This window comes from Crocuta crocuta, unplaced genomic scaffold, assembly GCF_008692635.1.
Source record: "Crocuta crocuta isolate KB4526 unplaced genomic scaffold, BGI_CrCroc_1.0 scaffold431, whole genome shotgun sequence".
Classification (NCBI taxonomy): Eukaryota; Metazoa; Chordata; class Mammalia; order Carnivora; family Hyaenidae; genus Crocuta; species Crocuta crocuta.
This window is the reverse complement of record NW_027528859.1, coordinates 2,071,653-2,087,950: the sequence shown is the minus strand read 5'-3', so window position 1 is coordinate 2,087,950 and position 16,298 is coordinate 2,071,653. Positions and strand designations below refer to the sequence as shown.

The 16,298-nt window shown below is 50.1% G+C and overlaps 1 protein-coding gene across 5 annotated transcripts in view; it reads right to left on the bottom strand.

The window, feature by feature from the left end:
* The window catches only part of TBC1D2 (TBC1 domain family member 2), a 48,931-nt gene that overhangs the window by 5,705 nt on the left and 26,928 nt on the right, over positions 1–16,298 (bottom strand). For 4 of the 5 annotated variants that reach the window (XM_077756106.1, XM_077756107.1, XM_077756108.1 and 1 more), the window contains 4 exons: positions 14,411–14,803; positions 8,887–8,997; positions 3,522–3,709; positions 1,973–2,449 (listed from right to left, as the gene is read on the bottom strand). In XM_077756106.1, the coding sequence (XP_077612232.1) occupies positions 1,973–2,449; positions 3,522–3,709; positions 8,887–8,997; positions 14,411–14,803 (1,169 nt within the window). Of the gene's footprint in view, positions 1–1,972; positions 2,450–3,521; positions 3,710–8,886; positions 8,998–11,939; positions 12,075–14,410; positions 14,804–16,298 lie in introns of those variants that run through there. The other variant, XM_077756110.1, reaches the window with a different exon arrangement.

The following is a 16,298-nucleotide window of genomic DNA, read 5'->3' as shown; positions in this document are numbered from 1 at the left end:
TTCAGGCCTTCAGGCTCAAGTGCGTCTGCAAAGGAGGTAGCATGGTGATGTGGGAAACAGCTACTTTTAAAGCACTCCACTCATGTTTTTAAAGGCAAGTAGCTTTAACATTTCTGCCCTTAACCAGCACTGTATTATTGCTACGATATCTGTCACCCTCTAAACAGGATGACCTGTTGCATAGAAAGAAGCAGGTTGTGTCCTCCGCATGCAGTTCTAACAGTTGCCACTAGATGGCGGCACTCAGACAAGTGAAAGGGGCCTGCAGGGTGGGGGTTTAAGGGCTGCACTCTCCACATTTGAAGGGGCTCTTTTCATTCCAGGTAACTTTTGATAGTAAGCAACAATATGAATGTCTGCCTAAACACCAATTGTCAGTACAAAAAGAAAGTACAGAGAAAGAATTAAAGAAATATTCTCGGGTGTCACCCCCTTCTCGGTCTGTTATCCCTACATACCCCTCCACAGCCTTTGTGCTGCCTCTTTCTACACAGGGAAAAGCTCCTTTCCTTCTAGTTTATCTCAAGAACCTTCCCACTATAGGATTTCCCCCGCCCCTTCATCTGTGCTGTGGTTTAACTCTGAATTCCCAGTAACTGAATATGCATATATGCTCAATTTCACCCAATTTAGGCTGGAAATCAAGTATCAAAAATATCTACCCTCAGGAACCATTAAACTTTGAGTAGAGACTCTCTGAATGTTTATTATGTGTTAAAGAAATGTCATACACCACCTATTTTGAAAAAAAGACCAGAATGTCTTATGTAAATTTTGCTCGAGTGTATGCATATTTAAATTAAATTGAGTCAAAGGGGTGCCTGTGTGGCTCAATCCATGGAGCTTTTGACCTCGGCTCAGGTCACGATCTCACAGTTCGTGAGTTCGAGCCTCATATCAGACTCTCTGCTGTCAGGGCAGAGCCCACTTTGAATTCTCTGTCCCCCTCTCTGTGCCCCTCCCCCACTCACACTGTCTCTCTTTCTGTCTCTCAAAAATAAACATCAAAAAAAACTTTAAAAACAAATAGAGTCCAAACTCGTTTTGGGGAGTACCTGAGATTACATAACCTCTATCGAGATAGCTAAGGGCATCCACGAGAGTCCTCCATAGTACTGATGGAGGCAGCCCTACAAGTCACCCCACCCCACCTCCACCCCCAATCCCTCATCTCCAGCTGTTGGACCAGAAACAGAACCGTGTTCAGGCTGGGCCCATCGCATTCTTCCCTTTGGGAATTTGGGCCTATGGCATGAGGGTATTGACAAGTGAGACGACTTGCTGAAAAGGCTCCAGACTGAGGGGCTGAGGTCTCCACTCTGAACAGCCTCGATGGGCCCTAAATGTTCAAGGAACGATGGATCGAGGCTGGTCTGCTGAGAAAAGGAGGCAGACATGCAAAGCAAGAGACGCCAGAGACCGTGAGGCCCCTGAGCAGCTGCAGAGCAGGAGCATGGTGCTGCAGTGTCCGGATGTGGCCCCCGCTGCTTCAGCGTGCTTGGCACCCCTGGGCTCGTGTGGTGCTGGGGCCCTGCTGGAGAGAGGGGACGCCTCGGTTTCTAATGACCATCTGGTCTTGTCCTCTCTTTTCTTTTCGTAGGTTTTATGAGCTTTCCCTGTAACGTTTACAAATTTTCTTTCTCTTGGGTTCCTCTGATTGGATTCTGTTTGAAGCAAGTGAGCCTTGACCCACAGTTCTGCAATATGTGAGCTGAGCTGTGCCCTGCAAAATCCCAGGAGACAATGGGGGGCCCCACCCTGAGCACAGATCAAAGGAGAGAGCCCGGCATGATGAACTACCACGGTCTTGAACCTGTCCTTGTCCCCATCTTGGACATGTCTGTATTGGCCCCATCTGTATGGTGGGAATCAAGCCTCCTGGGCTCGCCTCTCCATGTTCTTGGGAGACTCCAGAGAGACAGAGAGGTCTAAAGAACAAGGGCTGTGCCCTCACGAGGGCCATGATGCTCACCTGTTCAGGCCCTGGCAGTAGCCGATGGTGGGGTTTTGCCAGGAGAAGGCCAGCAGCACCCGGCGTAGCTTGTCGGGGAAGCTGGAGCTGGGGCAGGTGAAGTGCTTGTTGTTGGGGAAGGTACGGTTCAGGTCTAGCTCAATTTGGCGGGCTGCGGGGTGTTCATGAACCTGACCCCGGCTCAGCAGCTCCTGGTAGCGGCCGGGGCTCCACAGGTGCTGGACGCGGAGGTGGACCAGCCACCTCCAGACACGCGGCCGGTGCTCTCGGGGCACACCTGCCCGCAGCAGCTGCTTCAGCTCGACCGAGGGTGTGAGCTCGCCCAGGGCGGCCCACCGCTCCCGCAGCGGCCGCTCCACAGCCTCGTGGGCCAGCAGGTGGTGGGAGTGCACCTCTAGTGCCTGGATCTTGGCCAGCAGCTTCAGGTCTTCCACCTCGTAGTTGGGCACCGTCAGGAAGCCATACTCGTCATACTCGCTGCCAGCAAAAGCCCATGTTAGCAACACTTTGCAGAGTCCCTCCCCAGAGAACGGGTGGTGGGGAGGGGCTGGACCCCAGGCACAGTTCCTGCTTGGGCTTCACTGTGGGTTAGCCATGTGGCTTTGGGCAGGTCACTTCAGTTCTCTGAACTTCACTTTGCTCATCTGCACAAGGGGTAGAAGAATTCCTGCTCTGCCTCGTAAAGACCCGTTGCTACCCTCTGTGGTAAAATGCTGGGGGGCCTAGACAGTGCCTGGTATACAGTAAGCACCTAGTAAGTGAATCCTGGGCAGATGTAAAGGACCCTCTTACTCCATGAAGCCTTAGGCTCAAGGAGCCCTGCGGTGCCAATGCGGAATCCCACTTACAGAGAGTAAGCCCAGGGATGGAAGGGGAGCAGAGCACCACCGACAAGCAAGATGGGACGGCTGGGAATCCATTCCAGATGGCCTCTCATTGATTTAACATTTATCTGCCCTGTGTGCTGTGCACGTGCTGTCCCCTCTGGTCCTCCTGATCCTGCAAAACAGGGATCTTAGCCCACATCTGACGGAGGCTGCATATGCGGCCCGGAAAGGTCAAGTGACTTATCCAAGGTCACATGGGGACAGAGCCAGGTGTGGCTCCAAAGCCTGGGCTCCTTCCACGGAGCCTCCCAGCCTTCAGGGGTCTTTGGATGGCAGCCACAGCCCGTTGTTATATTTAACTGCCCACGTCAGCTGTGCTCTGCAAGGGCCTGGCCTGGGGAAGGCAGCTGGCCTGTCTCTTCTCCCCCTCTCTGACAAGCACCTCTGCGAGGCAGCCTGGGGAAGTGGACAAAACAGGGCTCGGGAGGCGGACCCAGGTCAGATGCACCCATATGCTGCACGGCCACGGGGAAGAGGCTGCCTTCTCTGCGCCTGCACCACCTCAGCTGTAAGATGGGGCTCGTTGCAACCATGCGCTCATCGCCCGAAGATGAGAGAACAAAAGGGACTCACGGGGCTCGTAGGCGGTCAGCAGGGAGCGGCGGCTGGGGTCCCCCAGGTCACGAAGGCCACGGCCGGCCCTTGCTGCCTGCGGGGCTCACCTGACGGGGCTCAGCTCCGCGTCTTCGGCCGACGCCTCCCTGGCTTCCCACTGCAGCGCCTCCTGGGTGAGCTGCCTCAGCAGCTCGGCGCACTCGCTGGCCTCGACCCCCATGGCCTCCTGCAGCCTCCGCAGCCCTGCCAGGTACTTGCTTTCCACCTGGCAGTTCTTGGCTTGGAGGTAGGCACACTGTGGAGGCAGGGGTGAGGCTGTCAGGCCACCCTTCTCCCAGTCATCCCCCACCCCTCCCCATGCCCAGCCCTTCGTATAAGGGAAAGGAGATGGGCCCCAAACCAAAGGCAGGAAAGGCTCCAGGCAAGAAAGCCAGGCCGGGGCGGCAGCTGTGTTCAGAAGGAAGAGGGGAGAGCAGGGCAGGGCGTTCTTGTATAACCTGAAGTCTCATCCTGGTCCCACCACTGCTGGCTGGGTGACCTAAGGCAAGTCACTTAACCTCTCTGTGCCTTAGCTTCTTCTAAACAATGGAAATGCTATGGATTTCGGTGAGGATTAGATGAACTGATGCATGTAGAGCCTCTCTCGGGGCACCTGGCTTAGAGCCATTCTCTGTAGGTGGTATCACCGAGCAGCACCCAGGAGACGGCCCTGAGGCTCTGGACGCTGCCCTTGTTGCCTCCTGCTGCCACAACACCTGCTCTTCCCATTCCTGCTACGCGTCACTCATCTCCCGTCAGTGGCAGCCTGCATGCGCCCTGCCCCCATCTTGAACTTCTTTCTTTTCTATGTATTTCTCTTTACATAAGGTGAGTGTTCTGAGCAAGTCAGGTCCCTTTCCTAGGCCCGTCTTCCTTCTTTGTAAGCTGGACGGGAAAAATCAGGCTCATAGTTTTGCTGTGACCTCTGGGCCGGGCTGGCTCCTGTCTCAGCCTGGGGTGGCAGAGCGGGAGCCTCCTGGCCAAGGCTGCTGCTCTGCTGCACCCCTGCCCGGATCACCATCTCCAGATGTCGGCTGAGCACCGACTCCAGGCCATCGGGTGAGCCTGCTCCTCCCCATTTCAGGCGGCTCCCACTACCATGTCCCTCGGCCGGCAAGGCTGCTTCCCGAGCCCCCTCCCAGTACTCTTCTCAGGCACTTCTGCTACAGACCCCCAAATCTCCCTGCTCTCCAGCTCACCTCTGCAAGCCCAGTGAGCCCCTGGCTTTCTCAAAACATAAGTCTGATTGAGTACTGCACCCCCCCCCCAACCCTTCTACAACTCCCAGTTTCCTTAGAGAATGTCCCAACATTTTCCCCTCCAGCCTCACATCTCCTTTCCCACCTTCCCCCTTTCTCTCAATCTACAGGTCGTGACCGTGCAGTCTCTTCCCTTGAAAGGCCTTTCTCCACTCTATTTGCCTGGATAACACCAACTCACTTTTAGGACTCAACTCAAGAAGGTACCTCCACCTCGAAGCCCTCCGTGACTTTCTTTCTCCCTTTGGGCCCCAAAGAGTCCTGTGTGCCCAACTGCATCTTGATGGTGTTTGACTCCACTAGTGTGCATGCACCCTCTCTGAAAAGTCTTAGAAGGCCTTTTGTTAGTTTTTCTTTAAATGTTCAGTAGAATTCATCAGTAAAGCCATCAGGTCCAGGGCTTTTCTTTGTTGAGAAATTTCTGATTGCTAATTCAGTCTCCTTACTAGTTATATAGGCCTATTTTCAGGCTTTCAATTTCTTCATGATTTAGTCTTGGTAGGCTTTGTGTTCCCAGGGATTTGTCCATTGCACCTGGTGATCCAATTTGTTGGTATACAATTGTTTACAACATTCTTATGATCCTTTTTATTTCTGTAGAATCAATAGTAATGTCCCCACTTTCATTTGATGTTGAGTCCTCTCTCTTTTTTATCTTAGTTCACTTAGCTCAAGGTTTGTTAATTTTGTTCATCTTCTCAAAAAAAAATCAACTTTTGGTTTCACCGATTTTCTCTATTACTTTTCTGTTATCGATTTCATTTATTTCTGCTCTGATCTTTATTATTTTCTGTCATTGGCTAGCTTGGGTTTAGTTCTTCTAGTTCCTCAAGTTATAAAGTTAGGCTGTTGATTTGAGATCTTTTTGTTTGTTTGTTTTTGTTTTTAAATTTTTTTTTTATTTATTTCTAGGAGAGAGAGAGAGAGACAGCGTGAGCAGGGGAGAGTCAGAGAGAGAGGGAGATACAGACTCTGAAATTGGCTCCAGGCTCTGAGCTGGCAGTCAGCACAGAGCCCGACGCGGGGCTCAAACCCATGAACCGCGAGATCATGACCTAAGTAAAAGTCGGACACTTAACCGACTAAGCCACCCAGGCGCCCCTCTTTTTTGTTTTTTTAAAGAAGGTGTTTGTAGCTATAAATTTCCTCCTCAGCCCAGAGCCTGGAGTCTGCTTTGGATTCTGTGTCTCACTTTCTCTCTGTCCCTCCTCCACTTGTACTCGGTCTCTCTCGCTCTCAAAAATAAACATAAAAAAAATTTCCTCCTCAGCATGGCTTTTGCTGTGTCCCATAAGTTTTGATATGTCATGTCTTCTTTTTCATTTGCCTTTAAGTCTTTTCTAATTTTCCTTTGTAATTTCTTCTTTGGTTCATTGTTTCAAAGTATGTTGCTTAAGTTCTACAAGTTTGTGGATTTTCCAGTTTGACTACTGTTATTGATTTCTAACTTCATCCCACTCCAGTTGGAGAAGGTACTTAGCATGATATCTGTTTTTTTTAAATCTACTGAGATTTGTGGCCTAACATATGGCTTGTCCTGGAAAATGAGGAGAATGTGTGTGCTGTTGTCGCTGGGTAGAGGGTTCTGCGTTATATGCCTGTTAGATCTTTTTGGTGTATTGTGTTGTTCAAGGCCACGAGTTCCTTACTTATCTTCTGTCTGGTTGTTTTCCCTATTACTGAGAGAGGGGTACTAAAGTTTTCAACTATTATTGTAGAATTACCTATTTCTCCCTTCAATTCTGTCAGTTTTTGCTTCATATAGTTTGTTTGGTCTGTTATCAGGAATATAAATGTTTATAATGGCTGTATCTTCTCACTGTATTGAACCTTTTATTAACACATAATGTCATTCTTGGTCTCTTGTAACTTTTTAAAAATTTAAAGTCACTGCGGTCTGATATTAGCATAGCCACCCTATTCTCTTCTGGTTACTATTTCATGGAATATCTTTTTCCAACCTTTCACTTTCAATCTATTTGTGTCTCTGAATATAAAGGGAGTCTCCTGTAAACAGCATATAGTTGGATATCCATTCTGTCAAACTCTTTTAATTGGAGATTTTAACCCATTTACATTTAAGTAATTATTGATAAGAAGAGACTTCTGTCCTTTTGGCATTTGTTTGCTAGGCCTTATACCATTTTTGTCCCTTGTTTCCTGCATTACTGCCTTTTTTGTGGGTTGATTTTTTTTTTGTGGTGAAATATTTAAATTCCCATTTTATTTCCTTTTGTGCATATTCTATAGCTACTTTCTTTGCAGTTACCATGGGAATTAATTTAAAATTCTAAAGCTATAACATTCTAATTTGAATTTATACCAGCTTAACTTCAGTGGCATGCAGAAACTCTGCTCCTTTATAGTTCCATCCCTACCTTTTGGGTTGTTGATGTCACAACATTACGTCTTTATACATGGTGAGCCCCAAAACTTAGAATAATAATTCTTTAAAATACACTGGTTTCCAAAATTAGGTAGAAAATGAAATGTGGAGTTATAAGTCAAAGTTGTAATAATAGTGGTTTTTAGATTCATCATTAAAAAATGTATTAGTCTCTTAAATCATGCAGAAAACAAAAGTGGAATTATAAACCATTTTTACCATAATACTAGGTTTCATAATTGCCCATGTATTTACTTCTACTGAGATTTGTATACCTTCAAACACCTTTGAGTTACTGCCTAGTGTTCTTCCATTGCACCTGGCAGGTCTGTCCAAGTATTTCTTGTGGTGCAGATCTAGTGGGAATGGAGTTTCTCAACTTTTGTTTCTCTGAAAATGTCTTAATTTCTCCCTCACTTTTGGAAAAAAGTTTTGCCAGATACAAATTTGCTTGCTTTATTTTTTGTTTTTGGCATTTTGAGTATACTGGCCCACTGCCTTCTGGTTTCCAAGGTTTCTTTTTTTCTAAAAAAAATTTTTTTGGGTGTTTATTTTTGAGAGAGAGAGGGAGAGACAGAGTGCAAGTGGGGAAGGGGCAGAGAGAGAGGGAGACACAGAGTCTGAAGCTTGGCTTCCAAGGTTTCTGATGAGAAATCTGCTCAAAATCTTCTTGAGGATTCCTTGTATGTGATGAGTTCCTTCTCTTTCCATACGCAAGCGGTCTCTCTGTATTTGGCATTCAAAAGATTGATTGTAATGTGTCTCAGTGTAGGTCTCTTTGAATTTATTTTACTTGGTATTTGTTGAGTTTCTTGGACATTTTTATTAATACCTTTCATCAAATTTAGGAAATTTTCAGTCTTTATTTCTTCACATATTCTCTCTGCCCCCCCCCCCCCCCCTTCTCCTAGGACTCCCATACTATAATGGGTATGTTGGTCTGGTTAATGGTGTCTCACAGATTACTTAGGCTCTGTTCATTTTTCTTAATCTTTTTTTTTCTTTCTGTTTCTCAGACTTAATAATTTTCACTGTCCTATTTTCAAGTCCACCGATTCCTTCCACCTGCTTGAATCTGCCTTTGAAACCCTCTGGTGGCTCTTTCATTTCGGTTATTGTTCTTTTCAGTTCCAGAATTTCTTCTTGATTTCTTTGTAGGTTTTCTATCTCTTTATTGATATTCTAATTTCTTCATACATTGCTTTCTTGATTCTCCACATCTTCCTTTAGTTCTCTGAACATCTTTAAGACAACTGTTTTAAAATCTTTGTCTAGTGTTATCTAGCATCACGTCTTTTTCAGGGGCAGTTTCTACTACTTTCTGTGGGAATCAGATTCTCTCAATTTAAGAAAAAATTTTGTTTTTTGATCATTATCAGCTGTCTCTGTGCCAAGAGAGGTCCTCTCTTTTCTGAGTCTTTCCCTGGGTGTACACGGCCACTTTCTAATTTCCCCGTATAAGCAGTTGTTTTTGAATGTCTAGTCTTTGATATCTGGCTCCCAAAAGGGGAAAAAGAGAAAAATGAAGTGGGGCAGCCCCTGGAATCCTCTGGAAGTTACTCTAGCCCGGAGGGGAGGTACAACAATGGCCGCCTGCCCCTTCCTCTGTACTTCTGTGGTCAGAGGCAGCAATGGGCCATCAGAGCACAGATGCCTGAGGCAGAAAGGCAGCTCGTAAATGGCACAGTCCAGAGGTGGGGCAGGCAGGTGATGAGGACAGAGTGATGCAGGGGTGAGAAGGTGAGGGACTGAAGGTGGCTGGGCAGGGAGATGGGCTCCGTCTCTCACCTTCATCAGGAGGGCCCTCTCCTTCTCAGCCACCCTTCTCCAGATCTTTGTGACTTGGTGGATCTCGGAGTTGAGGAAGCCATTCTGGGTCCGGTATGCTTCTATGTCATCCTGGAGAAGAGAGCAAAGCACGTGACAAGTTGCCGTCTCCCCGGTCCTCACCCTCTTGTGAGCTGCTATGTGAACACCTCACTTCCTTCCTTCAGAAATTTCTAATGACAACAGAAAAGAAAGTAGTATTATAGACAGTCCCCTTCCCTAGACTTGACCCCAGCATGATACGGTAGACAGAGCATCAAGCCTGGAGTTGAAGTCTCAGCTCTGACTTCCTGGCTGGGAGGCTTCATTCAACAACTCTGACTCTGTTTTCTCATCTGCAAAAGGGGTAAATACTATTTCAGTAGGCAGCTGGAAGACCACGTGAGGTAACATGTGTCATAATGCTAAGTACAATTTGGGGTGGAAAATTTTTACCTAAGTCGCTTTGTAAATATGCAGTTGACCCTTCGACAACACTGGGGTTTGGGTGTTGAACCCCCTGCACAGTTGAAAATCTGTGTATGACTTTTGACCCTCCAAATTTAACTGCTAATAACCTGCTGTTGGCCAAAGTCTTACTGGTAACACAAAGACCACATATGTCATGTGCCATGTGTATTTCACGCTGTGTTCTTACCATAAAGTGAGCTAGAGAAAATGCTAAGAAAATCATAAGGGAAAGAAAATACATTTACATTACTAGACTGTATCTATCAGAAAAAAATCTGCCTGTAAGTGGACCCATGCAGTTCAAACCTGTGTTGTTCAAGGGTCAACTGTACTTTTCTATGTGGCTACATAAACCTCCCAATGATCATTCTTAATGTCTGATGACTATTCTGTTGGGTGAATTTACTACAGTGTAGTTATAATCCTTCTGTTATTTTTGATTTGAGCCCTGAGTGCTTTCAGTTTGGTTTTGATTATGAACAGTGCTGTGATGCACATCTCTGAGCCTGGAGTTTTCCTTTTGCGAGCTGTCCAGGGACAGAGTAAGATCCTGCTGCTTGGGCACTTGAGGAGAAGCTGGCCAAGCGCTGGGGAGGTGCCAGCAGGAGCCTGAGCCTCAGAAAGGAGCAGACAAAGCACTGGCTCTCAGCCTTCATTCTGCTGGCATGGGCCTTACAGAAGCAATGGACAGCACATGCTCACATCTATCCCTACCAATTCCAGGACATCCACTAGCTGAAACTCAACCCCTTTTGCTCCCACTTTAGAAATATGCTGGGCTGTAGGTGCATGTGAGAGATGCTATTGCAGGCATGACTTCGGATAGGCCCTGATTTATCTGGAAATTAAGAGCATCACACCTGTGATGCCTGTGGCACCTCATTATCAGGGATGTGTCACTTGTGCACAGCTCACAGGCCATCCTGACCCTCCCGGAGTGGGTTTGCATTCTGGCCACGATCTTTCCCAGCCCAGAAGCTCCGATTCATACCCAGGGTCTGCTGCCCTCCACCTAGATGGTTGACACAGTGTGAGGGCCACACGATCCCAGGGCTCCTTAGCTAGAAATCAAAGGCCCAAGCTGACTTCATTCATCACTTGGCGTGTCACCACTCAGCTGGGACTCTCCGGCTCTCGGTGGAGTCTCCCGCCCCAGCCACCCCTGCTTTTGCAGCCCTCACTGTACTGTGTCCAGGCTGCAAGGCTGTGTGTCCTCAGGCTGGGCTTGCTCTCCGCTCTCTCGGTCTGGCCGGGACCTGGGTAGTTTCAGCTCCCCAGCCTGTACTTCCTCCTATACTCCAACTGTGTCTGTCCTACATCAAAGTCTGGGCTCCCTTTTCTCAGGCGGTACCAGCTGCTCTTTTGCCACCCGCTTCCTCTCCATGAACCCCATTTCCTTATCCTTATGTGGAGGGGAGGTGAGCTTGGTGCGAATCCTCATGTTTGCAGCATGAGGACCAACCTCCGGTGAGCATCAGGATTCTCCAGGGCCACTCCCGTTGCCCGCGACATTTTGGTGTCAGGAGATTTGGTAGATTTATGAACACAGAGGCTGTGTGGGCTCCCTGCAGCATCACCCCTTGCCTCCACCCCGCACTGAACACACCATCCCATTCAATCCCTCCAGCGGCCCTGAAAGTCTCAGAGGCTCTGAAAAGGACAGCTGTACCAGGCAGGGTGTGACTAAGCCCAGGGCTGTGGGATTCGAAAGCCAAGTCCAAGCTCTGCACTTACTGCCTAGACAGTCCCTAAGCTCTGTCCCCACTGCAATCCACCTGGACGCCAAAACTCTAGTCTCGTCCTTCAAGGGATGGGTTTGGTAGTCTGGCTGAGCGCACGCAGGCCTGTCTAACCTCTCTGGCCCTGCCCTCAAGTTCAATCACAACACATCAAAGACACAGGCGTTGCTGAGCGCCGACTCTGCCTGGTGCTCAGGGGGTCAACTCTGGGGCCGTGCTGCCTGGATATAACCCCTGCCTTCACCGAGGAGCCCCGGCACAAGTGCCTCATCCCTTCAATGGGAAGTCAGAATAACAGTGCTGCTGTTGGGAGGATGTGAATAGTCAATACTGCAAAGGCTGAGGGTGGTGGGGGGCAAGAGGTGAATACAAAGCAGGCACCTCCTTATCCAGGATCTCACCCACTGCCTTCCTCCTGCGCCTGCCGAGGGGCTTCCCACCACTACTCGTGTGCAGTCTTCCCAAGTGCCTGGGAAAATACAACAAGCTTCCACACACGGGAGGAAAAGAGCTACCAGTTGTTGCCTGAGTCCCTACTATGTGCCAGACCCGTTTCCCTCACCCACATTACTGCATGTCATTTATCTTCACAATGCTGTAGGATGAGTCCTAAAGTACTATCGTTCCCATTTTACAGATGAGGAAACAGTATAGAGAGGGTAAGTTCTCCTCGTCATGCGGCTAGAACGCGAGAGAGGCAGGATCCAAACCCGGGTGTGTTCAGCAGGAACTGAAAACCAGCGCTGGGTGAAAAGTGCACCACCGCCCGGTTCTGCCTCCTCGTCCCATCCCTCTGTCCTCATCCCAGGCCCAGAAGATGCTCACTGGCTTCTCCAAGCCTTTGGACATGTTGCGTGGGGCAGCCTGCCTCCAGCCCAGTCAAGGAGGGTGGCGGTGCACCCTTGGAGCGGCAGTGGGGTGGCCTCTGGGCAGCACCTTCCCAGTCAGCTCATCGCCCTACCTGGGGTGTTCTTCTTGGCTCAGAACTGTAGGGAGGAAAAAGAGAGAGCTCAGAGAAGAGAATGCCACATGACAGTTGCCAATAAGCAAAGGAGGAAAACACAACTGGAGGAAGGGGACAGGAGGAAGAGAGTCTGCCTGCCTGCCTTCAGAGGGGTCAGGAGCCTGGGAACTTTCTCGGGGAAATGCCGCATGGGCTAGCCCTTTTGCTACTGGGGAAGATGGTGGGTCAGGTGTGGGGAGACCTGGGATCTAGCCGCAAACCTGCTGCTTGCGCTGTGTGACCCTGGGCCGGTCCTTCCCCCTGTCCAGGGCTCAGCCGTCCCTGCCAGAAAACAAGGGGGCAGACCAGATTTCTGCATCTCCCAGCTCTGAAACTCAAGAGCTCAATGAGTCTGTTCTCAAATCCATACCTTCAACAAGGGGGCACTTCCTTAAAGATGCTTGTCCTCAGTCACATGGCAAGCAAGTGAACTGTGTCCCCAGACTGAAAGACTGGGTTTTTGAGGATTGTTCTATTTTTTTCTAGATCAGATACATTAAAGGCTAACAAATGAGGAACTCTAGAACTTGCAATTCTTTCTAGCAAAAAATGCTGGGCCTCTGAGGATCAGCTGCAAGGTTACATTTAGTTGATGTTAATCTCCCCATATCTGGGCTCACTGATAATCCCTGAACATGCAAATCCAGGGGCATTCTGTCTCCTAGGTGAGTCCATGCTTCCAGTCAATTCTGGGGGGCGGCCTGGAGGCACCCTGCTCTATAGGGCCTTCAACTGTGGATTCCTGCAAGATGGGCACAGAGAGGACTTATCAGGGCAGAGGAGAATGGGGAAGCAGGGCAGAGGAGGGTGGGGAAGGAATTTCCCAGCCCAGAAAGCTTGCTAACAACCTAGCTCCATCTGCATTTGGAAAGATTTTGTTTTCATTCTGAACTTGAAGGAATCTGGTTTTAAAGGAAAAATATCCAGAGACTGGCTATGTATTTTCTTTATGCTGAAGGAAATGGAAGGGAATCTGGGTTTTGTGTTATTTTCCTTTACCCTCCCGTCAGCTGCGTGAGTAGGAACAGTTAGGCCGCTTTATAGGGAGGTGAGGGGACTTGCATAAGGTCACATAGCTAGTAAGAGGCAGAGCCTGGATCCAAACACAGGTCTGCCTGCCTACAGGGCTGGGGCAGTGACCACTGTACCACTGCCCACTGCTCTTACAAAGGCATCTGGATTTTTCTTTTTTCCTTCGGCTTCCCCTCTTCCAGCAGCAGAGCTCCGGGCCCATGGCACAGGAGCCCCCACAGTTATACGTATATATACACGTGCAGCTGCATGTGACGGGTTTGGGGAATGACTGGTCACAGTTATACAGCTGCCTTTAAGGACCGTGGGGGCTGTGAGTGCCGATCCCTGAGCTCCGGCTCCCTGGAGGTCTGGCAGCTCCTGTCACCACATCCTGGAGACGCCGCAGTCCGCGGCAGGCATCACACCTAACATCGAGCGCCGATTCCCTGCGCTGCAGCTGGTCTCTGTGGGAGCCATGGGCCTGGGTAAGGAAGGCAGGGTCGGCGGCAGTCGCTGGAAGGCCCGGAGAAACTGGACGGCAGCGGAACAGACACTAGTCAGGGAGTTCCAGTTTCACACCTCCTCAGCTCGGGGCCCCGTCAGCCTCAGCCTTCATGCACGCGGTGGGGAGCACAAAGTGACAGCCTCACTGGGCTGGTGGAGCATCAGGTGAGGTGATTCGAGCAGGGCATTCGGGACGGTGGCCGCCATGCAGCAGAGAGTCTCGCAGAGGAGCGGCGATTACTGCCATCATCACGAGCAAGTCACAGCCAGCCACNGTGGCACTTGGCCGGCCTGGCACTCAGGAGTTCCGACCTCATCTTGTACTCTTCCATCTCTAATGATAATCTAGAGATACTTTCCCTTTCCAGCCTGGGATATCACGAAGAGGTCAAATTGCACAGGGTCAAGAAAGACACAGCAAGGGGTGCCTGGGTGGCTTAGTCGGTTGGGCGTCCGACTTTCGCTTAGGTCATGATCTCGCGGTTCGTGGGTTCGAACCCCGCGTCGGGCTCTGTGCTGACTGCCAGCTCAGAGCCTGGAGCCTGTTTCAGTCTGTGACTCCCTCTCTCTCTGACCCTCCCCTGCTCACGCTGTCTCTCTCTCTCTCCTAGAAATAAAAAAATAAAAAAAAAAAAGACACGGCAATATTTTCAAGATCTATTTCAAACACGAATATTCCAGTATTGAGGGGTATCCCTGCTCTACCTAGGAAACCCTCAGGGTTGAGAGCAGTGCCCTCCCCAAGGGCCCAGGGCCTGTGGGGAGGGGCCCCTACCTTCAGGTGCTCCATCTTCTCCTGCTGGCTCAGGAAGCCTTTGTCGCCAGGCCCCGGGGGCACAGAGGGCCGGGGAGGCGGAAGCATGAAGTTCTGGGTGACCTGCTCGGAGAGCTTGCAGATGACCTGCTGTTTGGCCTGGTTCTTGTCCATGAGCAGCTGCACGTGCCGCTGCAGCTCCTGCACCTGCTGCTCCTGCAGGCTCGCCGTCTGGGCCAGGCTCTCCCGCTCCTGCTCCAGGGCCTCCAGCCGCCTGCCCAGCTCTGCGATCTGCCGCACTTGGTGCCGCACCAGTTCCAGCCGGTCCTTGTCCTCACCTGCCAGGTACGCGCTGGACGCCCTCTTCTCCTGCTGGGCAGCTTCTAGCGCCTTGTGCAGGATCCTCACCAGCTCCTGGGAGGGGGGAGGGAAGCACTCTGTGAACTCGGGGAAAGCCCACGAGGTGCCAGAGACTCGACACTGGCTAGCCCTGGTTCTCCCAACAGCCCCGGGCGGTAGCTAGCATCATCCTCTCGGCCACCTCATTTTCTCTCATCTTCTGTTCAAGAAAAGTTTACCCAGACACACGGTTCCCCAGCTAAAGGCTATATACTGTTCTGCTTGAGCGCGATTTGTGAAATTAGGTGGGTGGCTTGTGGGTCTTACCTTTAAAACCCATGTGCTCCCCTGGTCAGGGCGCCCTTCTTTCTGGCTGGGAAATGACGAGAACTAGAGCAGCTACCTCGGGCTCCCGTGCGGAAGGTGTATGTTGAGGACGGCAGTTGCACTACTAGCTCAGAACTGCTCACTTACCTCTGGTTTCTTCCGTGAGAAGATAGGAGAGAAATAAACTTCCAAATTGTTTTAGGCCATAGTGGTCTGAGGCTTCTCTGTTATAGCAGCCGAGCCTATACCCTAATTAATATATGTCCATTTCAGAAGCAAGAAAACTGATGTCCTGCAGAGTAGAGTGCAGTTTAATCCCACCCTAAATCCCAAGCCTGTGCTCAGTCGTCATGAAGGCAGGGGCGGCAACAAAGCGGCACGCCAGCACTGGTCTTCCCTCCTGCTCCCAGACAGACCTTACTCATCAATCTCCATCTTTCTCCCTGTTTAGCCTCGCTGAGGTCAGAATCCTGGATATGGCAGACAAGTGGTCGCTACCAATGGCGCTGGGAAAGCACTAGAGAGGGAACACATGGGTAATCCTCATACTAAAACACACACAGAGGGCCTCATTCGGTCCACTGTACCCGGGCCCTTGGGCCACCAAGCAATGCCTGGAGGGCTGGTGCGAGAAAGCCTGAGAGAGCTCAGAAGCAATAGACCTCTATTTATTCCATGAAGGGGCACTGGACTCTCACAGAAACTCAAGGTCTGCTTGGCTCCCACACCTGCAAGCCCCCAACCTCCCCAGGCCCTTGTGCTGCCCCAAAGCAAGGATATGGATTCATTTAAGACCAGTCAAGAATATCAGAAGCCAGGCAGCCCAGTGGCCAGGCCCATGTGAACCTCAGAGTCTGGTAGGCAGGGAGGGGTTTGGGGCCATTGCTATGCTCCATTCTAGTCTCATCTGGAAAAACATGGTTTCCAGAGACAAGTTACCTGTATCCATGCCAAAGCTTTTAACTGGATGAATCAGCTGGATAGGATTATTGCTGCGAATGAGTCCACTTTGCAAGAGAACTGCACCTAACCACAGCTTTATATGAGAAATTAATGGCAAGATCAAATTAGCACGCATCTTGTGAAACCTCAGTACCGTGGACTGTCCCTCTTCTGGTTCTCTCCCTTCCCTCCCTCCATCCAAACTTTATGAAGCCCCACTCGGTGCCAGGCCCTGGGACGGGTGCTGGGGCCTAGAGGGGGAGTCGTCATAGCTCTCACCTTCAAGAACCACCAAGGCTGG